This window comes from Entelurus aequoreus, linkage group LG14 (assembly GCF_033978785.1).
Source record: "Entelurus aequoreus isolate RoL-2023_Sb linkage group LG14, RoL_Eaeq_v1.1, whole genome shotgun sequence".
Lineage (NCBI taxonomy): Eukaryota > Metazoa > Chordata > Actinopteri > Syngnathiformes > Syngnathidae > Entelurus > Entelurus aequoreus.
The window spans coordinates 17,830,698-17,858,504 of record NC_084744.1 but is presented as its reverse complement, the minus strand read 5'-3'; the positions used below and the strand labels follow the sequence as shown (position 1 = coordinate 17,858,504).

The 27,807-nt window shown below is 42.7% G+C and overlaps 2 protein-coding genes across 3 annotated transcripts in view; one reads left to right on the top strand and one right to left on the bottom strand.

Annotated features, from left to right (window-relative positions):
• Window positions 1-742: 742 nt before the first annotated feature.
• Window positions 743-24,857, bottom strand: fancb (FA complementation group B). 2 transcript variants are annotated; one of them, XM_062069121.1, is made up of 9 exons: window positions 23,738-24,857; window positions 21,440-21,589; window positions 20,963-21,052; window positions 20,636-20,764; window positions 19,059-19,231; window positions 18,172-18,596; window positions 17,706-17,946; window positions 1,424-1,721; window positions 744-965 (listed from the first exon to the last, which is right to left on the bottom strand). In XM_062069121.1, exons 1-9 carry the CDS (start codon window positions 24,599-24,601, stop codon window positions 915-917), a joined length of 2,421 nt encoding a protein of 806 aa, XP_061925105.1. In that variant the 5' UTR covers window positions 24,602-24,857; the 3' UTR covers window positions 744-914. The 2 variants fall into 2 exon arrangements, with proteins under 2 accessions (XP_061925104.1, XP_061925105.1); XM_062069120.1 differs by having other exon boundaries at window positions 743-1,721; window positions 23,738-24,856.
• The window catches only part of mospd2 (motile sperm domain containing 2), a 24,845-nt gene continuing 21,263 nt past the window's right edge, over window positions 24,226-27,807 (top strand). Inside the window, exons 1-3 of the mRNA XM_062069122.1 lie at window positions 24,226-25,081; window positions 25,159-25,216; window positions 27,288-27,443. Of these exons, the coding sequence (XP_061925106.1) occupies window positions 25,049-25,081; window positions 25,159-25,216; window positions 27,288-27,443 (247 nt within the window). The 5' untranslated portion in view covers window positions 24,226-25,048. The remainder of the gene's footprint in view (window positions 25,082-25,158; window positions 25,217-27,287; window positions 27,444-27,807) is intronic.

The window sequence follows — 27,807 nt, the reverse complement described above, 5'->3', positions numbered from 1 at the left end:
CCTCCCAATCCAGTTTTTCCAACTAGGCAAAAACTACACTTCAAGATGATTAATATTTCAGTTAAATTTTTGCTAACAAAGATTGAGAGTCCATTTTATTTTTAAGTGCGTTTACTTGTTTAGGATAATTATAAGTTCTTGATCGTTCAATTGCAATGGTAAGACATACAACAGAAAAATACATGTTTATTGTATTTGAAAAGGTTACTTACATTATTCTATATTATGATTACATTAGTGCTTAATTTGGTCTCAAAATTATGCTGACAATAATATTGTTTATCAGCAAAAATGTATGGGACAATAAATTCTCCTGCCAAATTTGTTATCGGCCCAGGCCTGCATCCATGATTATTAGTCGTTTGTAGTGGTGTAGAAGTGCACACCATAAGCCTGATAGGTTTAGAATATTTTTATTACTTTACCTAGCTAGTTGAGCCCAAAATTATGCATACCTTGTTGAGTCCAAATTACATTTTATTTGTTGAATTGGCATTTTTGGAGGAAATTACTCTATGTTATGTAGATACCAAAAAATACTTAATTCTGAATCAATTGTAAACAACATTACAGCAAGTACTGTAATTAAATTAAGTTGTTTTAAAACATATACATATGAAGAGGTTGCCTACGGCAACAGCTGTTAATGCAATTGTCTTTTGTCCAAGTGCTAATTAGCCCAGCGCATTTGTAGATAACGCGCCCGGCAACTATAGGAAACTCAGTGGTAAATTTAATATTTAAATAAACAAAACAACAACAAAAAACATCTATCTTTCATAGCTTTTTCTGTACAGGTTTATAATGTGCTAGGTTATATTAAAAATAAGCAGGATCATTTAGAATAGGGCAAAAGATTGTATTTCATCAAAATTGCTTAACCAGGTTTTTTTTTTTTATTATTAAAATCTCTTTCATGTCATCTTAGTCTTTTCCCACTCCCTTGTGTAATTTCCAGCGAAATTCTGAAAGAAAACAACAATTTTATAAAACATTGCTTGCAGTCTGTTGAGACATTTTGTGCATACAAGAGTCTCTTGACTTCAGTTGTGGGATTTTAACAGGAGCATCATTGGTGAAAACAACTGAAGCGTGAGGTGAAAGAGCGGTAAAAGCTTTCCTATGTGCTATCCCCACCATAACACTTCTCACTTTGAGGTAAAACTAGAGAGCATCCACAGAGAGTGGTGCTTCGAAGGACACATCAATTCAGGAGGGATGCGATGACACCTCAGAGATGGTGTTGTGGAAGTAAGCTCATTTAGGGATGGGATGCGACAATGGAATGTTGTTGAAAGTTGGCATCACCACCCAAAGTAAAGTTTGTATTATTTCATCTAGACGAGGTCTCCATGAGAGCTGCTAAATCGCCATCAAGCTGGATTTCCGACAGCTTTTGGATAAGCTTGCGGTACCTACTCACATCCACTGCGGGGTTTAAAGTCCGCCTACTCCTCTCCACATCATATTGCCAGGCCAGTCGGCACCTCTGGAGCCCCTCCAGCGAGCCTGTCTCTGGGGTCTCAGTCATCCTCTCGCTTTCCTGCTCGACACATGGCAACAATGACACAAACTCATGTAGTGATGCCACCTCCTTTTCCAAAGTCAGAGAAAAGATCTGCTGTGGCCACTCTCCTCTTGTGTACTTGACGGGCTGGATGGTGGAGGACGCTGGAAGGTAGCCTAGCAGGGAGTCCAGAAGCTGGAGCATCTGGAAGTGGCTGCAAAGGACCAACAAAGCCGATTTGTGAAGATTATTGTATCCTCAAAGACTTCTTTTTATCACGTTTTAATGTGGTCCGACAGACATGGAAAATAATATAACACTTTTAAAAATACACAAACTAATGCTGCTTCATTTCAGATGCATGATTGTGTGACTTGTGCAATTTGAGTATAACCTTGACCCAAATAAAGGGAAATTGACTGCAGCTCAGTGACTGGATGCCATCTGCGAATAAAGGGTTTTATAAACAAAATCCCACATCTTCTTCAATGCCACAAAGCTACCCGTTTAGACTTTGCAAGGAAGCACTGACCATCAGACACTGAAAGGTGGAAGAGAGAAACCCCATGTTAGTGGCATTTTCCCTTCCATGGAACAATGGAGACCCAGGTTGTGCAGGGGCATCAAACAGCGGGCATCCCTAATTACCGAGGGCCTTCGTCTGTGTGGTAATGACAGGCTTTTTTCAACAGGACAACGCTGAAGTTCACTATGCTCTTCTGACAAATACAAAATAACATAACACTATTGGACCATTCTGCATCTCTCTCAGATTTAAATCTAATTGAGAACATACTCCTTGTGATGCCATTTTGACCACTTGGGGCAACATTTCCACAAGCTTCCTCATTGTAAACTTTGCATCAAGCATGTGTATCGGATGCCAGCTTGTGAGGCTGTGCGGTAGTAAACCTCACTACCTGACATAAAAAAAGTTGCGCAGCAAAACAAGCTGACAGCTCGGGCATTTAGCTCTGTAGCTAGCGCTACCAACTTTCAATCAGGAGCCCTGGGAAGGACATAGGAGTTGGATTTTCGGCTGTGCGGTAGTACAGTATGTGTGCTAACTTTGGGTTAGGGGTGTTCTGATTAGGGATTTATGTTGCTGATCCCGAAGAAGGTATAGATTTACTCGCTCCAGGACCACCAGAATGTCTCACAGTCTGTAGTATCCTCTAAAGGGCGCTAAATGAAAAGCCTGCCCCTACCATCTTAATCCTCACTTTTCACCACCTCCAATTTGGTGTCCTGGACGTTGCATTGCTGCAGCAACAACAAAACACTCTTCAAACATCTGACTGTTCGCGCACTCTCCCACCCACCCTCTCTCTCTCTCTCTTCTTTACAATGCTACTGAAAACTACTGTCATTGGACTGCCTATGAGTAAGACAGGAGACAACTAAGCTAGAGCAACCTGCACATCAATGCATTTCCTATGCCGCTAGACTAAGCTCTAACATAATCTTGTTGACATGTATAACTTGTGTTATTATGACAATGACAATTAAGAATTGATTTATTGACTGATCCAAGAGTGAGATCGCTGATACCTATCACATCTTTTAACAGTAAATGTTTCAATTTATTTATAGTGAGTAATAGTGGCAGTTTATTAGGTTTAACAATATAAGCACAATATTCTACTGGTTACATATTCTGTTTTGTTACATACAATTGTTTGAGCAAAACAAAGTCAATAGTTCACAATAACTAAACAATATCAAAAAGTACTAAAAAAAAAGTCCCAATACAAAAAGTTACATCGGGACATCCTGAGTGTAAACTTCAGGTCCTGACGCCTTTAAAGGGAACATCTCTTTTTTGGGAATTTTGCCTATAATTCACAATCCTTATGAGAGACAATGCATTCTAACTCGTAAATAAAAGGCTGCTTACAATGAAGCCAATTGGCGCTATGACGTCATTACGTCTATTCCAACCAATAAACCAAATAAATAACCATCAAAAAAGAGCCAACAATACTCCATTTATATTTAATGACCTGAATATAAACCAAGTATTATTGAGACCTACATTTAGCGGCGCATTGATCAGAGAGAGGGGCAACTTCCTATGCTGGCTGTATTGACATCCTCAGCTACTGAGCTGTGTTCTAGCCTCTCAGCTCGTGAAAGTTAATTTTAGAATATAAATTATGTCTCTCACTTTGATAGTAAAATAACATGCACATAAACTGAGAAGTTGGTCAACTTTGATAGCCAATTTAGACCTGGAGATAGCAAATAAACAGGCATAAGATGCTGGTTTGGACCCACCATTTTTTTACCCCTATGCGAGGATTATGAATAATTCTTCATCTAAATAGGAATATATCAACATTCTAACAGTGGGAAATTCCAGTGACAGCAGACATTGTACAGCAAGTGATGTTTTTTATTATGTTTGTTGGCTCTCATGTCTGCAGTGAGTAGTAATCAGTGATGTTGTCAAAGGAAAAAGTGAACGTTGTGTGACGCGTCTATGAAATTAATGTGCCACCGTATGCTTAAAATGAGCAAACTACGTAAATATTACATGTTATTATGAATGTGCCTGTTACTACAGTACATATATTCTTATAGTGTGTATATTAAATGATGATAGTGTTTAGAAGTTTTTTAGAGCGCTGTATAGGCGTAAAATCAACCCATAGAGGCATTGTGGAGGTATTTATAAAACAATTTTGCCTTCTTCAAAACATGCTCCAAATGACTCATTTGAGACGATTGTGTCTTAGTTACGTCAGCAGATATCTCCATATATTATAGAGGTTTACCCGAAGAGCTTTGCGCAAGTCCGCCATTTTTATTTAGTTGTAGTCAATAGGATTATTTTTCTCTATCCTCTTTTTGTGGGGCAGACTGCAACTCGTACATGCAAATGCCTGTGTTATTGCCATTTCTAATAAAAAGTACTGTATATATCTAACATATCAGCCGATAGATGCTGATTATCGGTCCTGCTAGACACCTATTCAATAATACCACCTTAACATTTGACAACAAAACACTTACACAAAGCGACTCGATAAATAATCTTGGTATTATCTTCGACCAAACTCTCTCATTTGAGTCACACATTAAAAGTGTTACTTAAACAGCCTTCGATCATCTCCGTAATATCGCAAAAATCCGTCCCATTTTGTCCACCACCGACACTGAGATCATTATTCATGCCTTCTTTACGTCTCGTCTCAATTACTGTAACGTATTATTTTCGGGTCTTCCTATGTCTAGCATTAAAGGATTACAGTTGGTACAAAATGCGGCTGCTAGACTTTTGATAAGAACAAGAAAGTTTGATCATGTTACGCCTATACTGGCTCACCTGCACTGGCTTCCTTTGCACTTAAGATGTGACTTTAAGGTTTTACTACTTGCATATAAAATACTAAACGGTCTAGCTCCATCTTATCTTGCTGATTGTATTGTACCATATGTCCCGGCCAGAAATCTGCGTTAAAAAAACTCCGGCTTGACTTCCGGTTTGGGCAAGATGGAGTAGACACGTGTTGAGTCTCCCTCCCACAACTTTTTACATTGCCACTCTTTTAAAACTCCATAAACAAAGCCAACGAGCGGGTGAATATATTACTCCGGAGTTGCAACGGGCAAGAAATGCCAACTCACTCGACGAAGCGGAACGCCAGAGATACCGGGGCCGGACCTAGCTCTTCCGACGGAGGTGACGGTGAAGTCAGCATGTCGGCTATAGCTAGTCTTCTGGAAGAACACCGCCAGGCCCTCTCCACGGACTTCAGGACAGCAATTTCTACACTCGAGACAAAGATTGATAAGGTACACACCAAGGTCTCTGAACACTCTCAGAAAATGACCTCACTCGAAGAAAATGCTACTTTGCAAGACGAACGCCTGCTAGCATTGGAAGCAACATGTGCTAAGCTAACGGAGCTCGAGGCTAAGCTACGGGCTAAAGTTAGCGACCTCGAATCCCGGAGTCGGCGAAATTACATCCGAGTGGTCGGCATACCAGAGTCCGTGGAGGGGCCACGTCCAACTACCTTTTTTGCGGAACTACTGAAGGAGATTTTTGACGAGGATTTCTTTGAATCACCGCCGGAGTGCGACCGGGCCCATCGAACACTCGCTAGCAAGCCGAAGCCAGACCAGAGACCGAGGCCCGTTCTGATACGGCTACACAAGTACCAGGTGAAGGAGATAATTATCCGTGAGGCCAGGGCCAGGAGAGGCAAGCTACAATACCGAGGGTACCCCGTCGCCATCTTCGAGGACTACGCACCTGAAGTGGTGGAACAACGCCAAAAATACCGCGATGTGATGTCGGAGCTCTACCAAATGGGCCTACGACCAGCATTACTGTTCCCGGCCAGGCTTGTCATAGTAACGAAGGATGGTGGTAAGAAGAGACTCGGATCGGTTACAGAGGCTGAGGACTTCTTGACATCAATCCGCACGCAAGATACCTGATGGGCTTGGACGGCTATTTACCACTACAATACGGCTGGACATGACAACAATTTGCACCTGGACTGTGCAGCTGCTGGAATAAAAACTGTAAGTTCAAACTTTTTCAGAGGCCTGACTTATGACAACTTTGCATTCATTGTGGACATTGTGGGCCTTTGTTTGTTTTACTGTTCTAAGCCCTGACCACCATTTTAGACGTGTGCTCATAATAGGAAGCAATGTTTGAGTGTTGCAATTTACACACTGGCTAACGGTGGTCACATAATTTCCAACATGGATGGTCGTAACTCTTTTTGTTCTGTTTGTTTGTTCCGCTCTGTACCGGGCGTTATTTCTTCTTTTTCCTGAGGGGCCAAGCTATTTGTAACACATTTTGATTATGCATCCTAATTTGTTTTAATCTGAACTAGTCATTCGTATGCACATTATGAGGCACTCCTTGGTCCAAAAAACATCACTAAAGCTACTGGTGCAGTGCACTGTACATTTTGGTATGTGCCTTGTTTGTTTATTTCGGTTTAATATTTCCTATATTACTACACACTCAGGTTGGGATGCGTCTCATGAATGTAGGCTCACTTTAAATTCTTACTTCGTTTTATGGAGTTCATTACTGCTACTGTAAGGGAGGAGACTCCGGAAGTTAACATTAGTCAAGTTAGGCTAAGTAAGAGCGAGAGAGCTCAGATAAGGTTCTTATTTAGGGTGGGTAGTAAGGGTAATTGCATTCTAATCTGTTGGGGTTTGTTGAAATGTGTCTTTCTGCCATTACTAGTTTGGTGTTTTGTACTATTTTGTTATTTTTATTTTTTTGCTGCTATGTCTTCCCCCTCTCCCTCCCGTCCCTCCCTGTGGGGTCTAAGGCGTGTCACACATATTTACTGTTGGGGTCTAATAGATGGCGGATGCTGGTAGGATGACGAGTGACGGAGTGCGTATCATCTCTTGGAACACCAAGGGCATGAACAACGCTGTCAAAATTGGTAAAGTCTTAACTCGGCTGCAGCATCTTAAAGGGGACATTATGTTTCTGCAAGAAACACACCTGAAGACATCAGAAATTATCTGTATTAAGAGGTCTTGGATGAGCCACTTATTCCATTCCAAATTTTCTGCTAGGGCTAGAGGTTCGGCCATAATTATCCATAAGCGTGTTATGTTTGAGCCAGCAGACGTTATAGAAGATAATGAAGGTCGCTATGTTGTGGTTTCGGGCACGTTACAGAACACACCAGTAATTTTAGTCTCTGTGTATGCACCTAACTGGGATGATGACACTTTTTTCACAAGACTTTTTGCTAGGATCCCCAACGTCGATAGCCACCGCATAATCGTAGGCGGGGATTTTAACTTAGTCCAGGATGCGATTCTTGATCGATCCTCCCATACTCGAAATACACTATCCAAAGCAGCAGAGGCTGTGTCATCTTATGCAAACCAAGTAGGACTTTCAGATCCCTGGAGATTCAGGAACCCGCATGGGAAGGCATTTTCATTCTTCTCGCACGTTCACCATTCGTTTTCCCGTATTGACTTCTTTTTAATAGATAACAATCTCTTGCATTGTATTAACGCATGCGACTACCACCCGATAGCCGTCTCTGACCACGCGCCAATCTCAGTCGACATTAAATTTCCGCAAGGTGTAACCGGCCGCACAATGTGGAGGTTCAGCTCTCACTTGCTCTCGGACATTAAGTTCAAAGATTTTGTTGAAACAGAAATTCGTACCTATATTGAGTTTAATGACACCCCTGACATTGAAAATAGCATTTTGTGGGAAGCACTTAAGGCTACTGTCCGAGGACAGGTGATCGCTTATATTTCCAGGATGAGGAGGACTGAGAGGGCTAGGCTGACGGAAATTGCTAAAGAACTCCCCGACCTCGACAATGTATACGCTGTTTGTCCATCTCCAACCCTGTATAAAAGACGTATTCTGCTACATTCGGAACATGACCTGCTTATGACGCACATAGTAGAAAGACAACTGCGACAATCCAAACAATGCTTCTATGAACATGGAGACAAGGCCGGCCGACTTTTAGCTCAACGGGCCAGGGCTGCTTGCGCATCGCGGTCGATTCCCAAAATTAGACTACCCGATGGTAGTTATACTTCTGATCCAGTTGATATTAATAAGTGTTTTTCTGAATTTTACACTAAATTATACACTTCTGAATGCTCTCCTGTCTCCGCGATTTGCCCCAACCCCCTCGATTCATTAACATATCCTTGCATTGATGTAAACATTGCCAGGGAGCTGGGTAGACCCATTTCCTCGTCAGAGATACAGGAGGCAATTCGATCTATGCAAAATGGAAAGTCGCCTGGCCCTGATGGCTTCACAGTTGAATTTTACAAGGCTTACTCATTACTGTTATCCCCCATTTTAGCAAAAATGTTCAATGATTCCTTCAACGCCGGCTGCTTACCAGGGACTCTGTCAGAGGCTTCCATTTCATTACTTCTTAAGAAAGACATGGATGCTACCTCTTGTGATAACTACAGACCGATCTCACTTTTGAACGTCGACTGCAAGATTCTGGCGAAAGTTCTCTCTATACGTCTTCAAACCGTGATGCCCTCAATAATTTCGGCTGATCAGACAGGCTTCACGCTGGGGAGGCATCCATTCTTCAATACCAGAAGATTGTTGAACATAGTTCTCTCTCCGCCATCTGATACTCCGGAGGTTGTGGTGGCGCTGGATGCAGAGAAGGTGTTCGATAGGGTGGAGTGGGGCTATTTATTTTTTATTATGGAGAAATTTGGTTTTGATCCTAAATTTATTTCTTGGGTTAGAGTCCTGTACGAGACTCCGCTTGCCTCCGTACATACTAACGGCATCCGTTCAGCCTACTTCCCTCTCCAGCGTGGGACCCGGCAGGGATGTCCGCTTTCACCCTTGCTGTTTAATATAGCCATTGAACCGCTTGCTATTTGGCTTAAGAATTCGGAGGAATTTAAGGGTATCACTCGTTTCGGTCGGGTTCATAAGCTCTCCCTATATGCCGATGATCTTCTGTTGTTCGTTTCGGACCCATCGTCCTCGCTTCCCCATATACTATCGATTCTAGATCAGTTCGGTCGTTTGTCAGGGTACAAACTGAATATTCAGAAAAGCTAACTATTTTTTGTGAATAATTTGGCAAGGTCACTCCCGCGCTCACAATTCCCCTTTAGGATCTCGGAGGACGGTTTTAAATATCTGGGAGTGTTTGTCTCGAATTCTCCCACAGAGCTGTTTCGTAAAAACTTTCAAGCACTGTTAGACAAATGTGAATCGGACTTGTCCAGGTGGGCTGCCCTCCCCCTATCCCTGGTTGGCCGCATTAACCTCATAAAAATGATTTTACTTCCGAAATTTTTATATCTCTTTCAACACATCCCTATATGTCTCAACAAATCATTTTTTGTTGGCCTTGATCAACAACTTCTTGCTTTCATTTGGCAAAACAGGCCAGCCCGCCTTAGGAAAGCCATTCTACAGCTCCCTAAGACGGAGGGTGGTCTAGCACTTCCAAACTTTAGAAATTATGTTTGGGCCTGCAATATTAATAAACTTCTGTACTGGGTAAGCTGCGACTTTCCAGCCGCCTGTCCACCTTGGGCTCACATAGAGGTGGCATCGTCTAATGGTTCCCTGCACGCGGTGATTTGCTCACAGCTACCCTTATGTTCATTGGGGACCTCCCTAAACCCAGTTGTTAAAAATACTATTAAAATTTGGACTCAATTTTGGAAACATCATGGCCTGCACAAAGCTTCCAGCGGTGCTCCGATTTTGAACAATCCCGCCTTTATCCCTGCCTGCTCTGATTCCGCGTTTCGCACCTGGTTGACTAACGGCCTTAAAATTCTCGACGACCTGTACCACGATGGAGTGTTCTCTTCCTTCGCTTCTCTGTCAACAAGATACAATATACCTAATACACATTTCTTTCGATACCTTCAAATAAGGCATTTTATTAAAAAACAATTTCCTAATTTTCCCAACCGCCCCCAAGAAGCAGAAATTGATCGGTTTCTCTCCTTTGACTCTGACAAACGACGTTTGATATCTGTAATATATAATGAAATCGGCCTTCATAATCCACTTAACACTTCACCTGCCAGAGAATCCTGGGAGCATGACCTTGGGGCACCTATACCTGACGGGCGGTGGAGAGAAGCTTTGAGGCTGGTGCATTCATCATCTATATGCGCTAGGCATGGCCTAATACAATGTAAGATACTACATAAAGCACATTTCACTAATGCTAGACTGGCTAAAATATACCCCAACCATAGCGACGCTTGTAACCGCTGTAGACAATCCCCAGCTGACCATTTGCATATGTTCTGGACGTGCCCAAAACTCTCAAGTTTTTGGTCGGCTATTTTTGACACTGTCGGGCAGGCCCTTGATAGGACAATAACACCTAGCCCGCAGACTGCCCTTTTTGGCGTTCCGCAGGTGGACGGTTTACCTGCAACCGCTCGTCATGTCATTGCGTTAACGACTCTGCTGGCTAGGCGTACAATTCTTTTTAAATGGAAGCTTGCGTCTCCGCCGAGCCATAACAGTTGGATACAAGATGTCTTGCGGTGTCTGCAATTAGAGAAGCTTCGGTTCTCGCAGAAAGGATCTGTGGCATCTTTTCATAAAACTTGGGGCCCCCTCCTAGACCTTATTAGGGACAAGCTTGACATCACCCCAAGCGATTCGAGTAACACAACTTAGACAGAACTGACGCTGAAGACCCCCTCGAGTAACACAACTTAGACAGAACTGACCGCTGAAGACCCCCCCGCCCCCACCCTCATTCCTTGTGTTTATTTACTTTTACATTATATTTTATTGTATATCTTATGTATTATTTATTTATTTATTTTACCTTATTTACTCTTTATTTACCTTAATATAATTTGTTAGATTGAAGCTAAGTTTGCATATATTCATGTGTGTCTATATTTGTTGTGGGCACTAGGCGACAATTACCTTTGGAATTAAGTGGGTGGGTATTGTAAGGGATGGGGTTTATTATGTTACATATTGAAAAATGTGCAGATACTTCAACTTGCTGTTGCCATGATCCATCATGCTGTATTGTCTGCAAAATTCAATACAAATATTTGGAAAAAAAAACAAAAACTCCGGCTTATTAGTAATTCCAAGAGCCCAAAAGTCTGTGGGCTTTAGAGCGTTTTCTATTTGGGCCCCAGTACTCTGGAATGCCCTGCCGGTAACAGTTAGAGATGCTACCTCAGTAGAAGCAATTATCAATCAATCAATCAATGTTTATTTATATAGCCCTAAATCACAAGTGTCTCAAAGGGCTGTACAAGCCACAACGACATCCTCGGTACAGAGCCCACATACGGGAAAGGAAAACTCACCCCAGTGGGACGTCAATGTGAATGACTATGAGAAACCTTGGAGAGGACCGCATATGTGGGTAACCCCCCCCCCCTCTAGGGGAGACCAAAAGCAATGGATGTCGAGTGGGTCTGACATAATACTGTGAAAGTCCAACACATCAGCGAAAGTCCAGTCCATGGTGGGGCCAGCAGGAACCATCCCGAGCGGAGACGGGTCAGCAGCGTAGAGATGTCCCCATCCGATGAACAGGCTAGCGGTCCACCCCGGAGCAGAGTAGAAAAGAAAAAAAAAGAAATGGCAGATCAACTGGTCTAAAAAGGGAGTCTATTTAAAGGCTAGAGTATACAAATGAGTTTTAAGATGAGACTTAAATGCTTCTACTGAGGTAGCATCTCTAACTTTTACCGGGAGGGCATTCCATAATATTGGAGCCCGAATAGAAAACGCTCTATAGCCCGCAGACTTTTTTTGGGCTCTGGGAATCACTAATAAGCCGGAGTTCTTTGAACGCAGATTTCTTGCCGGGACATATGGTACAATACAATCGGCAAGATAGGCAGGAGCTTGACCGTGTAGTATTTTATACGTAAGTAGTAAAACCTTAAAGTCGCATCTTAGGTGCACAGGAAGCCAGTGCAAGTGAGCCAGTATAGGCGTAATATGATCAAACTTTCTTGTTTTTGTCAAAAGTCTAGCAGCCGAATTTTGTACCATCTGTAATCTTTTAATGCTAGACATAGGGAGGCCCGAAAATAAAACGTTACAGTAATCGAGACGAGATGTAACGAACGCATGGATAATGATCTCAGCATCATTTGTGGACAAAATGGAACGAATTTTAGCGATATTACGGAGATGAAAGAAGGCCGTTTTAGTAACACTCTTAATGTGTGACTCAAACGAGAGAGTTGGGTCGAAGATAATACCTAGATTCTTTACCGAGTCGCCTTGTTTAATTGTTTGGTTGTCAAATGTTAAGGTGGTATTATTAAATAGATGTCGGTGTTGAGCAGGACCGATAATCAGCATTTCCGTTTTCTTAGCGTTGAGTTGCAAAAAGTTAGCGGACATCCATTGTTTAATTTCATTAAGACACGCCTCCAGCTGACTACAATCCGGCGTGTTGGTCAGCTTTAGGGGCATGTAGAGTTGGGTGTCATCCGCATAACAGTGAAAGCTAACACCGTATTTGCGTATGATGTCACCTAGCGGCAGCATATAAATACTAAAGAGTGCAGGGCCAAGAACCGAACCCTGGGGAACTCCGCACGTTACCTTAACATAGTCCGAGGTCACATTGTTATGGGAGACACACTGCATCCTGTCAGTAAGATAAGAGTTAAACCAAGACAAGGCTAAGTCTGACATCACAATACGTGTTTTGATACGCTCTAATAAAATATTATGATCAACAGTATCGAAAGCGGCGCTAAGATCAAGAAGCAGCAACATAGATGACGCATCAGAATCCATCGTTAGCAATAGATCATTAGTCATTTTTGCGAGGGCTTCCCTAAAACCGGATTGAAAAGGTTCACAGAGATTGTTAGACGCTAAGTGTTTATTTAGCTGCTGTGCAACAATTTTTTCGAGGATTTTCGAGATAAACGGAAGGTGGGACACCGGCCGGTAGTTCACCATGAGGTCAGGATCGAGGTTAGGTCTTTTGAGTAGAGGATGAATAACCGCTTTTTTGAATGCTAGGGGAACAGTACCAGAGGAAAGTGATACGTTTATAATATTTAACACTGATGGACCTAATAAAACAAAAAGCTCCTTGATAAATTTCCCAGGAATTGGGTCAAGTAAACATGTTGTTTGTTTTGTCCCATTTACACATTTGAACAATTCCTCCAATGTTATTTCATCAAAGAGGGAGAAACTATTTTGGAGGGCAGTGTCCGTCGTATATACAGTCGTATCTGTGTTAATAGAACCCAGTTGTAGCTGAGATGCATTGTCTTTAATCTCTTTTCTAATGACTTCAATTTTCTTATTAAAGAAATTCATAAAGTCATCTGCTGAGTGGGTGGAGCTACTGGGAGGAGTCCCTTGTTGGGTTAGCGATGCTACTGTACTAAACAAAAATTTAGGATCATTTTTGTTGAGGTGGATGAGATTTGAGTAATATTTAGCTTTAGCTGAGGTAAGCATGCGTTTATAAATTATTAAACTATCACTCCATGCTTGATGAAAAACCTCAAGTTTAGTCGCACGCCATTTGCGTTCCAGCTTTCTACATGATAATTTCTGGGCTTTAGTTTCTTCTGTAAACCATGGGGTACGCCTTTTAGGGGCCCTTTTTAGCTTTAGCGGTGCTACACTATCAATGGTGTCGCGCAGGGCGTCGTTAAAGTTGTTAGTGAGGTTATCAATAGAGCCCACATACTTTGGGAATGGTGCCATTACCGAAGGCAGTAGGTCAGTAAGAGTCGTCGTTGTGGCAGCATTAATGTTGCGGCTGCTATAGTAGTTATTATTATTATTATTAGTTTGTTGACAATGAGTCAGAACTTCGAATTTTATAAGGTAATGATCGGACATTACTTTAGTGTACGGGAGTATCGTAACTTTGGAGGTGGTGACACCCCTGACAAGCACTAGATCTATCGTATTACCGTTGCGATGCGTGGGTTCATTTATTATTTGTGTAAGACCACAGCTATCAATTATAGTCTGGAGCGCCACGCATGGAGGGTCCGATGGGGTATTCATATGGATGTTAAAGTCTCCCATTATGATTATATTGTCGGCGTGCGTCACTAGATCAGCAACGAACTCTGAAAATTCATTGATAAAGTCCGAATAGGGCCCTGGGGGGCGGTAGATGACAGCCAGGTGCAGACAATTAAGAATTAAGTCCCATCTTGAAACTAATTTGTATGCTCTAGCCTTTAAATAGTTGATCTGCTGTCTCTCTTTTCTGCTCTCTGTGTGTGCCCACATCCGCGGTCCCTTCCAAGGTTTCTCGTTGTTCCCATTGGGTTTAGTTTTTTCTTGCCCTGATGTAGGATCCGAGCAGAGGATTCTGTTGTGGCTTGTGCAGCCCTTTGAGACATTTGTGATTAAGGGCTATATAAATAAACCTTGAATATAGGTATCGAAACAGAAGTTAAAAACTTTTATTGAAACTTCCCTCATCATCATCATCATCATTGAGCAACTCTGGGGCACGGGGCGCACTTGATTACACGCCGCCACAGCTCGCGGTCCGTCATGATTAACGGGGATGTCCTCCTTCTTTAGCCCAGCATCCCTTGATAGTACATCTGGGAAGGTGAAGCCTCTGTAGCGGACAGGGCCGCTGGGTTTCCACAGCAGTAGTGGCTGAATGATTTCCCCAGTGGTCCGATATCAGTGCCCAGCCAACGAGAGCCCCCACTTAGCAACCTTCTGAGATAGTGGCGGGAATATCCCCGTATATATGCTCTAAGGTAGCATGCTTGGACCAGTCGATGTTTTGGACTCGTCTGAGCATGTAGCTGTAAGCTCTGTCCAGGTGCTTCTATTGTCGTGTGGTGAGAGTCCACGTTTATGTGCCGTAGAAGAGAATAGGCACTATCAGCGTTCTAAACATGTAAATTTTCGTCTCATTATTGATGGTCGAGTGCCGTATCTTATGCAGAGTTTTGCAGGCTGTCCACGCCGAGGGTTGTGGAACTTCATAACCTTTGCGGCGTCCAATATATAAGACCCGAGATACTTGAAGTCGGTTTCTTGGTTTATACTGTTACCATAAAATGACAAAAAACAGCAATTTGGAACTGACGGGATTATTTCAGTCTTGCTTTCATTGCAATGGAGTCCTATTAGGCACGCAGCGTTTTGTAGTGAGTGGAAAAGGGATTCAGCATTTGTGACAAGATCGGAGACCAGAGCGATGTCCTCTGCAAAATCAAGGTCTGTAAGGTGTGTGGCAGGTTGCCTTCTGCTGCATCACGGGTGGAGCTGTAGGCCTTTATGGTTAATTGTGTCCAGAGAGAGGCGCTGGACAAGGACCAATACAATGATAAAAAAAAATGGAGCTAGCGTGTACCCTTGTAAAACTCCTGCCTCAATTTAGAAGTACACACTCGTAGTTTCGCCATCAGCTGTAATACCCGTAGCCTGAGTGTTGGCATAGAGTGCTCTCATGGCGGCAATGATAGGTTGTGGGATGCCGTACAGGAGAGGGATGTTAATCATGACTTCCCAATTGATCGATTGGTATTAAAGCCATGCCTCGATAGTTGGAGTCCAATGTTAAGTCGCCTTTTTTGGAAATTGGCACAATACCAGACTTCATCCAAGCAGATGGTGGCGATAAAGTAGAAAAAAGTGTGATTACAGAACTTGAGCAGTAGGTTGTGAAATAGGGGCTCTATTCAGATGAGAGTCTGAATATTATTAAGGCCAGGAGACTTTTTGGCTCTCAGAGACTCTACTGCCTCACGCAGATACTGTATGGTAAATGGAGACGCACTAATGTCAAGAACCTTGGCAATCTGAATAAGAGGTAAAGGTCTGTTCCCTTGGTTGGTGGCTGGTTGTCCCCCTAAGAGGTTTTGAAAGTGGGATACCCAGTTTTCATTCCGTTTTTTAAAGGATCTACCTTTGATTAGAATAGATGGTTTACTTTTTTGTCCAGCAAGATCATTAATGGTATATAATAGGACATACTGCTGCATGTTGGTCGAAAAGCTGAGGTTTCCGATTTGATGTTCTTCCCTGTACGTTCTGCCTCCGCCTTATTATAGGCTTCGTCAAATTGGGCCTGGGATTTAGTCAGTGTTCTGAGAGACGTTTGTGTAGGCTTTTGTCCATGTCTAGTGTTGGCTTCGTGCACAGCCGATCGAGACTTCCCAAGTGTACACCTCATTTCCTGACGCTTTAGGAGTTGTGCTGGACAACAAGCGTAGGCTTTTAGCTCCTTAGCTAGTGATCCCGACTCTCAATCAGGGGACTTGGGTTTAAAATCCCAAGCAAGGCGCAGGGGCAGGACCAGGTTGGCTACCTAAACCAAGCTTAAAATTCATCAACAAAAATGGTGAAGCTATTCATTATTAAGGGGAACTGCACTTTTTTGGAATTTTGCCTATTGTTCACAATCATTATGAAAGACATGAAGACGGATGGATTTTTTTAAATGCATTCTAACTTGTAAATAAAAGTCTGCTTACAGCTAAGCCAAGGGGAGCTTCTCCATTTTGCCCATAATATCCAATAAATAACTATTCAAAAACCGCCAACAATACTCCATTTACATTTTGTGATTTGAATATTAACCAAATATTAATGATGTTATTATAAGTGCTAAGTTGCTAACACAGACAAACTATTTATAGCAGCACCGTGATCACTTCCGTGTGTCCCTATGTTTACATCATCGAGTGGTCTGCTGCTTTCTTGCTTCCTTGCTCCCTGTAACTTTATTCTACATCATAAATCATGCATCTCACCTGGACAGAAGATGTCTGAGTAGATATTCCGACAAGTTGGGACACTTTGACAGTCATTTAGGACCCAAAACTGGCGAGAACAACACAAAAAAACGTTTGGTCCACCCAGCCCCCTCACCCCGTTTCTTTATAAGGATTATGAGTCATTCTTCACCTAAGTGGGAATATACTGTATGAACATCCTAGCAGTCAGCATCCTAATGACAGCAGAGCTTGCACAACAAGTGATGTTTTAATATGTTTGTTGGTTCTCATGAAGTCCACAGGGAGTAATAATCAGTGATGAAGAAAAAAAAAAAGCAAACGTGATGCATTTTTGACATTTTAAAAATGATCAAAATATGTAAATATTAAATGTTATTAGAAATATAGCCATTACTACATAACATTTATACTTACATAATGTTTATAAAACCTCAATGGAGGTGTTTGGATGTTTTTTCAAGGGCTTTATAGGCGGAATTGCCCAGCTCCCATTGGCTCCTTTCTAAGCAAACTTTTGATCGCATTTATTTAATATTTAGAATGCAAAAAAATGTTTTAACATCGATCGTCATGTCTTTTATAATAGGCAAAATTCCCAAAAAGTGCAGTTCCCCTTTAAATCCTTTGACACTTTTATAGGGTTTTTTGAGCTCATACTTTATGATCTTAAACGTTTAAACAGCTGATGAACACCAAATTTTGTTTCAATTGTTATATTGTGTTTTGTTCCCATTTCTTCTTTTTGCATTTTGAAGCTCTGCTTAGAACGTTCTTAAGATCCAGCAGTGCAAAGTGCACATTTTTGCAATTTTCAATTGGTGATTTGACATCTTTCTCAAAAAACTAATTTAAGTTTGCTTACTACCCTCTTGCTAAGTCCCACTTTTTGCTCGATTCTTATTTGTAGAAGCTCTTCTGGCCTGAGTGTTCTGTTTTGGCACTAGAAATATGTCCTTCTCACCTGGAGTGGACTGTCAGCTCCCCCTGGAATGGGCTGATGAGATGCCAGTGCAACAGTGAGATAGCAGATGGTTCTTGAGAAGCCAAAAGTCGATGCTGAGGGCTCACTTCTATCCTCTTACAGCCCACTCTCCTTTGCAGCCAGCCGTCAATATCACCAAAGCTGTGATTGGGAGAGTTTATGCGGAAAACCCAATGATCCTGCACCGCCAACAGACACAGCAAGTCTTCTTGAGCCTCTTCTGGGTACAGTAAAAAAACAAGGTAATAGTTAACTTACATGTGTTGAATTTTATTAATCTGCTATTACACATGACGAATGTGATAATTTTGTGTGATTAATCATTATGTGTTAATGCATTAATTTTGACAGCCATAATTCTAATAATATTCTAATGTTACCATGATCTATTTTCACTGTGGGCCCTGATACTCCTTTGAAGGAATGCCTTTTAAACTCTCCTTACCTGTTTTAATCTCTGGGTTTTTCAACAGTTGAGCTTTGAAATCTTTGTGGATGTCTACAGTAACTTGACCGCAATGCAGGACAGCCGGTGTCGAGACTCTGGCAAGGCCAAGGGAATCATCCTGTCTCGGGGCGTAATGGAGCATGACATTGCACTTGACACAGCCGGAGTTCAGCAAAGGTGCCAACCTGGTCACGGCAGTCACGGCGAGTCTGGCAGTGTTGAGATCATTTGGGCCGCCTGCGTCGTGCCGCTTGCTTCTTTTGGCTGTCGGCTCTGGGAAGGTGGAGGCTGAGGAGGTGGCGGCGACGGCAGAGGGGCCAAGCGCGGGGAGCCACAACACTTGGCTTTGGGTCTGGATGACTGCGGGCGGTGAGCTCTGGCTCGCCTCTGTCAGGACGGATAAACTTGTACCGACCGCTGGTCTGGAACAAAAATAGCACATCACTGAGGACCAGACATCATAGGGACAGTAGCACAGATGTGTAAGTGTGTTTACAAATGCAAGAGGGTGATTAACAGTAATATTCCAGATGGTGAGAATACATCAAAAATTCAATAGGCACCCAAGGCAATAGGTATTTTTTCTCTACGTGTGCTGGAACAGGTGGTGGAAGGAAGTATGCGATTGCTGCAATCTTGCTCCTGCAAAGTATCAGGTAGGTTGAGGAGAAAAAGGTGTTGCCATGACAACCACCTAACTACCCTGCATGTGGCTTAAATTCACATAAGGCTCAGGCCATCAAAAATATGTAATACTTGGTAAAACCTGGTTTTGTGTCTTGCAAATGATAATTGGCACACCCACACTACCCCTTTGTAATGGCAGACAGCTCTAATGCAGGCTTTTATGTTGCAGCCAGTCAGAGTCAAGTGTATAAACTTACACCCAGTTCTCAGCCTTGAGTATCACTCCCACGACCAATTGGTCCAGGACAATGCGATGCCAGAGCTTGTCAACTTGAGGTGTGCAGGACACCGCTGGCATGACTCTGGTCTTGTCATCCGAGGCCTCGTCCTTTGACTCGTCATCGCTCTCCCACAGAGAGACGAGGCCTTCCTGGACAGAAAGACGATAATGACTAATGACAAGTGTGTGACAGTGCTGATAGTCATTGCAGTTTCGGAGTTGGGATGTCGACAAAAGACAATTTAGGTGCACAAGTGGCGACCTTTGCTTTTAGAAGCAACGTTTGCTTTAGTGCTGCTGTACTTGGTTTCATGGTCGCCCTCGGTGCCTGTGGCAGCATCACAAACACAGGCTGTCACCTTGTTGTTTCCATTTTGACAACTTATCAACTTGAGTGACAAGTGCCAGCATATCATATCACATAAAAGACTTATGGGGTAGGGAGGCGAAAGGACTAAAATTGAAGATATACTGCATATACACAATCTCAAATAAGTGAGTACACCTTTCATGTTTCAGCTACGATTTGCAATGCAGTATCTCTTCTCAATGGACAATACTAAAGTAATGAAACGTGGACATATTCTTTAAAGTAGTCAGTGTGCAGCTTGCATACTAATATAGAATTACTAATACTGAAAATGACTCAGACAAGTGAGTAGCACAATAATCGTGTGACGGACCGGCACTGCACAAGTGTTACAGGCACTGGGGAACCGCGGTTTACTCATCTGTACAGTGCTAGCTGGATTTACAAACCTCTTGTTGAAGGAACTTTTCCATTTACGAACCGCAGAGCGAATAGAAACATACTTTGTTGTACAAACATTTCATCCACCCATTGTGTGGCTGCAGCACATCCTTTGTGGGCAAGCTGATCGATCGCGATTCTCATTCAGTCAGCAGAGCAGTGCTGTCGTTAGCAACAGCGCTATTTGCTACTCTGTGTGCTTTTTAATTGTTTTTTAGCCTTTTTACAGTATTTTTTAAGTTTTGCTCGCTAAATGTGACTACAAAGAAAGCCATGGACAAGCAATGTGGGGTTTGAAACATTCGGGAAGTATGCACATGTCCCCTGCAAAGAAGATTAACCAACAAGGTAGGGTGGATTTTATTTGTTATTCCTAATCATTGTAGCATACTGTCTGTTAAAGTTAAAGAGTTTTGTGATTTCAAACTGTGAGTGCACAACAGGTCTAAAGACTGTGTGTGTGTACGTGTGGCGGCTGCATAAGAAAAAGGAACAGTTCAGCTGTTGTTCTTTCTTTGGCTTTGCTATTAAATAGAAAATTGATCCATCACCCCCTTATGTTGTTTGATATACAGCACTGTATAGCGCTTTAAATTGTGTTCAAAGTCCATCAACTTTTACTAAAATATGGACTTTTGGCAAAGCTGGAACCCATTGTTCATGTTTACATTGTTTATGGAGAAATTTGCTTCAGTATACCATTTGTATTTATTTAAGAACCCTGTTCAAGAATCCGTAAATGGAGGTTCCACTGTACACTGAATATATTGAGGAAGTTGCAGTTTGCAGCACAATGGTAGTACCTGTTCAGGCTGTGTGAGACATGGCTCTCGACGGTGGACGACATCAGTGAGGGTTTGCACCGACTGTTGCACAACTCTTTCCTTCACTCTCACTTCTCTTTGAAGGTCTTGCAGCACGCTCAGTCCACTCTGAGTGACAGACGGCAGTCACACGGCAGAGGGAAGTCAAAAGACACGGGACAGGGCAAAATATGTAAGACGCATCATATTAAAAATAGTCCAATTGTCATCAAAATCAACTATGACTCAATGAAAAGTCACAAGAACTGAGTTATTTTCTATTACAACAGGTTAGTGGTGTAACATCAGCAATATGTTATGGATCACCTGCAGTCTGGACTCTAAAGCTCGAAGTGTGAGAAGGTGGTTCTCTGGTGGAGCAGCAGCCTTTGATGTTGCTGCGCTGTGCTCACCATGCTGAAATTGCAATATATTTACATGATTGAGAAGCACGCTGAATGATAGTTCTACATCTTTGTTTATAGCTTTCTAATTGATACTGGTCCTAATATCCTTATTTCATTTGCTTTCATTCCAAGAACCTTCTTGCAGTCCACAGACAAGCTGCCAATAGCCTTTCAGAACAAAACTTGGTATAGTTTGTTTTACAGGAGCCCCATTGGGGGCAGTGAAGCCTATGCAATAAACAAAAGATAAACATGAAGGACATTCAGCATTTTGAGTGTTTAGGAGAAATCCTTTCTCCCTTCCCATTGCTGTAGCCGGGCAGACTAGAAGATTCTCTGACAATCAATCAACGGTGTGATCGGGGAGCACTGATTAACTAAATTCGGATTTCCTTACTGAATAAGAGATCCCACATAGGTCTGTGATGATGTAACGCTCCAGCGGTTGTCCCCCTTCATCCTTTAAAATTAACAGCATCTGTTCAGTACCACAACCAAGATAGTCATCCACATGCACGGAGCTCACTTCCGACCATTGGGCTACGACCTGCAAAAGAAAATGACAGTAATGCTGAGCGACGTCATTGTTTTATTTAAACAATTTTAGGGTTGTGTTACTGTATATGTAATGAATAAGGAACATTTAATACATTACTGCATGTTATAACAACCCATAGAGTGTGTGTGGGGGCAAGGGGGGCTTGTGTGTTGAATGAGTTAGTTGGTGGTGACACATTTTATTCTAGAAGAGACTGAGGCCAGCGATAAAATGGAACACTGCAGCAAAGTAGAGACTATGGAGTATAGTACAGGTAAGCTTAGGATGAGTGTTTTGTTTTTTGTCATTTCTTATTATGGTATTTTCCGGACTATAAGGCGCTACTTTTTTCCCACGTTAGAACCCTGTGGCTTATAATACGGAATTTTCCTTGTTAACGGCCATAATATTTTGTATTGAACAAATAGTTTTCAAGTAACAACAACAGAAGTGCTGAAAAAGTGTGTGTTATTTTTTGTGCTCTGGCGCCATCTTTTGGGCGAAATTGCTCACTGGTGATGCAGGTTGAGAATGTCGTTCCTCATTTGTGCCTTGAACCGGAAGTATATCCGTCCATAGCGTTTCTGCTCGAAAATGATTCTTAATTCATCCATAATCCAAGCAACGTTTGTAAGTTTTACAGTATAACTAAAACAATTCATACTTACAAAACCGTCCCATGTGTGATGTCTGTAGGAGTGTTTCTATGCTTATTTGTTTGTGTTATTGTAATATAATCAAGCTAGCGATTATGCTAAATATGCTAACTTCACGTCACTATTGAGTTATTGAGTCGGTTTAGCTGATTGGAGAGCTAGCTTCCGCTGCTAGTGGGCCCATGACAATGACCTCTGTTTTGTTTGATTATCTGTTTTATTGCCAGATGACAGGCACCCTTTGGAAACAATTAGGGTATGTGAATAAACATTTAGAAAAAATGTTTTACCGGTATATATCTGTGGTTATATACTGTATGTAAAAATATGTATTTGTTTAAAAATTTGGTGGGTGCGGCTCAAATACCGACGCGACACGCTCTGTAGCCTGGAAAATGTGGTGTGTGTTTTTACAATGTTGCAACAATGACTAATTTGTTCAACCAATGAACAACCAGCACTGGGCTACACTGTCGCTCTTTAAACCCCAACAGGCCAGATATTTTAAATACTTTGAAATTTACAGTACAGATAAGAAGAAAATTTAGTTGCATTAGCTCGTTGTAGTGCAGGATAAAAGAGCAATAAGGTGCAGATATAAATAAATAGATTACTGTACAGATAAATATATTGCACTTTTGCATAGGCATCCAGGTTTATGAATGTAAGTTATATTGTCTTTATATTCCAGCGAGTTAATCCGTTTTTGGGGGGAATTGAGGGGATTATTTTGATGCGTGCAAGAGCCTTATGGCCTGAGGGAAGAAGCTGTTACAGAACCTGGAGGTTCTGCTACGGAGACTGCGGAACCTCTTTGTAGAGTTCAGGTGCAGTATTAGAAATGGTACCTGGCTAGCCAAGATTCAAGAAAAAGAAACCTACCTTACTTATGACAAAATAGCTAATGGCAAATACTGCATATACCCTGACAACATTGTGTTCTGTCAGAAACTGGACTACTAAGAAATCCATCCATCCATTTTGCATACAGCTCAGTGGCCTTGTGGTTAGAGTGTCCGCCCTGAGACTGGGAGGTTGTAAAACCCCAGCCAAGTCATGCCAAAGACTACAAAAAGTGGGACCCATTGCCTCCCTGCTTGGCGCTCAGCATCAAGGGTTGGAATTGGGGGTTAAATCACCAAATTATTCCTGAGCGTGGCGCATGCTGCTGCTCACTGCTCCCCTCACCTCCCAGGGGGTGAACATGGGGATGGGTCAAATGCAGAGGACACATTTCACCACACCCAGTGTGTGTGTGACAATCATTGGAACTTTAACTTTATTTTCCACCGCTTGTCGCTTATGGGGTCGCGGGGGGTGCTGGAGCCTATCCCAGCTGCACACGGGCGAAAGGCGGGGTACAGCCTGGACAAGTCGCCACCTCATCACCTTGCTAAAAAGCTGTATTATCAGTTCGTTCATAGCATATCATAGAAACCCCCAGAGAACATGCGTCTTAGTGGCTGTGAAAATTGTCAACAAACCCCTACTGATACTGTACCTGCAACGTGTCCTTCCTGACAGCACACACATGTCCGTGGCAAAAAGACACGACAAAGAGGAGTCCATTCCGTCCGGTGTCAACCACCTGAATATTTTCAGGTTGCTGGAATGGGAGCTGACATGTGTCCTTCACCACGCCGTCCTCCAGGTAAACAAGTTGTTGACTGGACGTGGCTGCAACCACGGTGTATCCTAGCAAATCACCTGCTTGGTGAGCTGACAGCACATTGATGCACTTAGTGATGCTCATGTATGGGTATGGTAGAATCATAGAGCCATTAAAGGTGCAACCAGTCTCTAGCAGGTAGCCAAGGGTCTGGTTCGTGGAGGACTGTCCCAGTAGGAATGCTCGTTCCCCATGGAGTGGAAGCTCCCCGATGAGACAGTGGGACAGCTGGAGGGACACTTCCTTCACCCGTCCCGAGTCCTCCCTGGATGTATGAAACACAGCATCCGCATGTGTCCACAACACCGTGGGACCCTTGAGGATGCAAACATCTCCACTGAGGTGGTAGGGCAGCTGGAACTCAATGCAAGGCTCCAGAGTGTCGGACCCACTCACCGTGAACAGGCTGTACAGGAAAACGTCTGCTTTTTTGTTCGTTTTAGCCACAAGGACACACGGCGCGGCGGTCCTCTTGTGGGTGTCCACGACATATTTACACGTCAGCGAGGAGTCCACTCGGGAGGCGCTTCTGTGATAAACCATAAAGGCTCCTTGCGCTGTTTTCACGAACACGTTGTTCTCCGGTTGAAAGGAAAAGCTGCGGAAGGTCAGCTCGCTTTTCTTACTGTCACTCGCGGCGGGAGCGTGATTAAACCTCATTATCTTACCACCGAATGAAGACGTGGCGCTCCTCATTGTCAGCGGTGACTGTAATTGTCGTTTCAACTTGAAAACAAATATATTTACTTTAAAGGAGTTTACCCGCTATTGTTTAATGTTTTGACATGCGCGCCAACACGGAAGTGGAATTGTGACGTCAGCCGAAATGCACCGTGGGAGCTGGAATTGTCAACAGAGGGCGCGTTGCCCGGCTTGATCTTACAGGCTTAGCCCACAACGCCTATCGAAAACGCACAGGCCAGGCGAAAAATCAATTCCTAGACTTTTTTGTTTTTGTACGAAAAAAACAACCCATCCGCCCCTTCCCCTGACAACATCTCGAAGAGGAGTGGCCAAAGGCATGAGCCAAAATGGCTTCGACGGGGCGTCAGTTTCCCACTTGTAAGTGATTCTCCCAAACAGCAGCTAGCGAGCTAACGAGAAGCTCTTCAATAGGGGAAGGAAACTCGGTGACAGTTAAATATGGCTGAACTTGAAAAACCCCAAGAAGAACCGGTACGTTACTTATTTTATTGTTGTTAATATTCGTTCTTGTTGTTTTGCTTTTAATTGTATCTAAACTCTTGCGACAGGGGATTGAAGCGAAAATACATGAGACGAGAGAGAGGTTCAAGAGTGAATTCGTCCAAGGTAAGGAGGGATTGTGCTCTAAGCTGACACCGTTGCTCGATGTTGTAATAATTCATACACATACATGCGTTATTACACGCACAAATATATGGACTTGAGTTCCCACTTAGTTTTTCGTGTTGATAGCATCATGACTTAACGCTTTGAGCCGAGATAAGCTCCATCAGATAACTTAGACTTAGACAAACTTTAATGATCCACAAGGGAAATTGTTCCACACAGTAGCTCAGTTACAAAGGAGGATGGAAAGGATAATGCAGGTATAAAGTAGTGGGTTCCCTCCGGGTACTCCGGCTTCCTCCCACCTCCAAAGACATGCACCTGGGGATAGGTTGATTGGCATTTGGCAACACTAAATTGGCCCTAGTGTGTGAGTGTGAATGTTGTCTGTCTATCTGTGTTGGCCCTGCGATGAGGTGGCGACTTGTCCAGGGCTTACCCCGCCTTCCACCTGAGACCCTGAACGGGACAAGCGGTAGAAAATGGATGGATGGGAGTAGACTAAAAATGTACCATAGTAGCATTATAAAATATGACATAAGTAAAATGTACATATTATATATACAGTATATGATATACACTACCGTTCAAAAGTTTGGGGTCACATTGAAATGTCCTTATTTTTTAAGGAAAAGCACTGTACATTTCAATGAAGATAACTTTAAACTAGTCTTAACTTTAAAGAAATACACTCTATACATTGCTAATGTGGTAAATGACTATTCTAGCTGCAAATGTCTGGTTTTTGGTGCAATATCTACATAGGTGTATAGAGGCCCATTTCCAGCAACTATCACTCCAGTGTTCTAATGGTACAATGTGTTTGCTCATTGGCTCAGAAGGCTAATTGATGTTTAGAAAACCACTGTGCAATCATGTTCACACCTGGAAACAGTTTAGCTCGTTACAGAAGCTACAAAACTGACCTTCCTTTGAGCAGATTGAGTTTCTGGAGCATCACATTTGTGGGGTCAATTAAACGCTCAAAATGGCCAGAAAAAGAGAACTTTCATCTGAAACTCGACAGTCTATTCTTGTTCTTAGAAATGAAGGCTATTCCACAAAATTATTTGGATGACCCCAAACTTTTGAACGGTAGTATATACTGATATATTATATTTTTATATAATATATGCAATGTATAACAATTACCATGTACAATACTACAGCATATGTAGCAGCTTCAGCATAAAATAGAGTAGATCCAGCAGAAAATAGACATTATAAACAAAGAGAGAGTTTCTCTAGTGACTCAAAGCGCTTTTACATTGTGAAACCCAATATCTAAATTACATTGAAACCAGTGTGGGTGGCACTGGGAGCAGGTGGGTAAAGTGTCTTGTCCAAGGACACAACGGCAGTGACTAGGATGGCGAAAGCGGGGGTCGAACCCGGAACCCTCAAGTTGCTGGCACGGCCACTCTACCAACCGAGCTGTACCGCCCAAGAAGCGGTCAGGTAATCGACGGATATCATCTATTGCTGTATGGCGAGTGATTATACAGCTGGATGGAGTGCGGAATGAAGGAGTTCTTGAATCGAACACTGTGGGAACGAAGCTGAAGGAGCCTGTTGGAGTATGAGCTCCGCTGTCCCTCAATTGTCTGGTGGAGTGGGTGGGCAGGAATGTCCATGTTGGCCAGCAGTTTGTCCAGTGTCCTCCTGTACCTTACTGACACAAACGCCTCAAACTGCGTGCCAATAGTTTGGCTGGCTTTCCGGATCAGTTTGTCAATCCGGTTTAAATCCCTTTTGCTGGTGCTGCTCCCCCAACAAACCACTGCAAAGTACAGGGCACTGGCCACAACAGACTGATAAAAGATCTCCAACAGCTTGCTGCACACATTAAAAGACCTAAGCTTCCTCAGAAAAAAGAGTCTGAAGGCTAGCTTCTTTTCATTCAGCAGCACCTTTAGCTGGATGGTGATCCACAGCTTGTTATTTGGGTAGCAGTGGTTCTGCATTGCCCTTACATATTACATTGACCCCTTCATAATTTGTTTTATGTAGATCAGTAACATGGTGTAGTAAAAATGTCTAGCATGGCATGTTTATTGTATTGTGCCTCCAGATTCAGCAGAAAAATATGACCAGAGAGACATGGACAGACTACAAGAAGACAATTCCATGGTGGAGGGCTACCTGATGTGGCGGCTTTACGTTGTGGACGACACCTTGAAAATGATAGACGAGAGTTTTCGCTGGAGAAAGGAGTATGGCGTGAATGGTGAGGGGTCACATTGCTTCATGGACTCATCCCTTCACACAAAAGTTGTTTTCTAAAGCTACTCTGTTTTTCATACTATGCCATCTGACGTCACACTAATAAATTATGAAAAGTTTATCGATTACAGCGTAAATGCTATCTTTACAGTAGTTTGCAGTTTGTTTCGTCAGCGCAACAGCTGATGCAAGTGCTTAACAAAAACAAGTGCTTCCTGTCAATGGGGCTGTTGCCTTGCTTAGTGGTTGGCAGTGTCTCTTTCTCTGTGCCTCTCAGGCTTGGTCCTGTACAGACTGCCATTGTGTGATAAATGTCATGAAAACACCGACAACAATACCCACTGTTAAAACATCCTCTGTATTTTCTT

Coding starts and splice junctions, on each gene's coding strand:
- fancb (XM_062069120.1), bottom strand. CDS start 24,601: ATGAGGAGCGCCACGTCTTCATTCGGTGGTAAGATAATGAGGTTTAAT. Junction 21,590..23,737: donor TCAGGAAGGACACGTTGCAG/GTACAGTATCAG, acceptor TTTCTTTTGCAG/GTCGTAGCCCAATGGTCGGA. Junction 1,722..17,705: donor GAGCTGACAGTCCACTCCAG/GTGAGAAGGACA, acceptor GGTCCTTTGCAG/CCACTTCCAGATGCTCCAGC.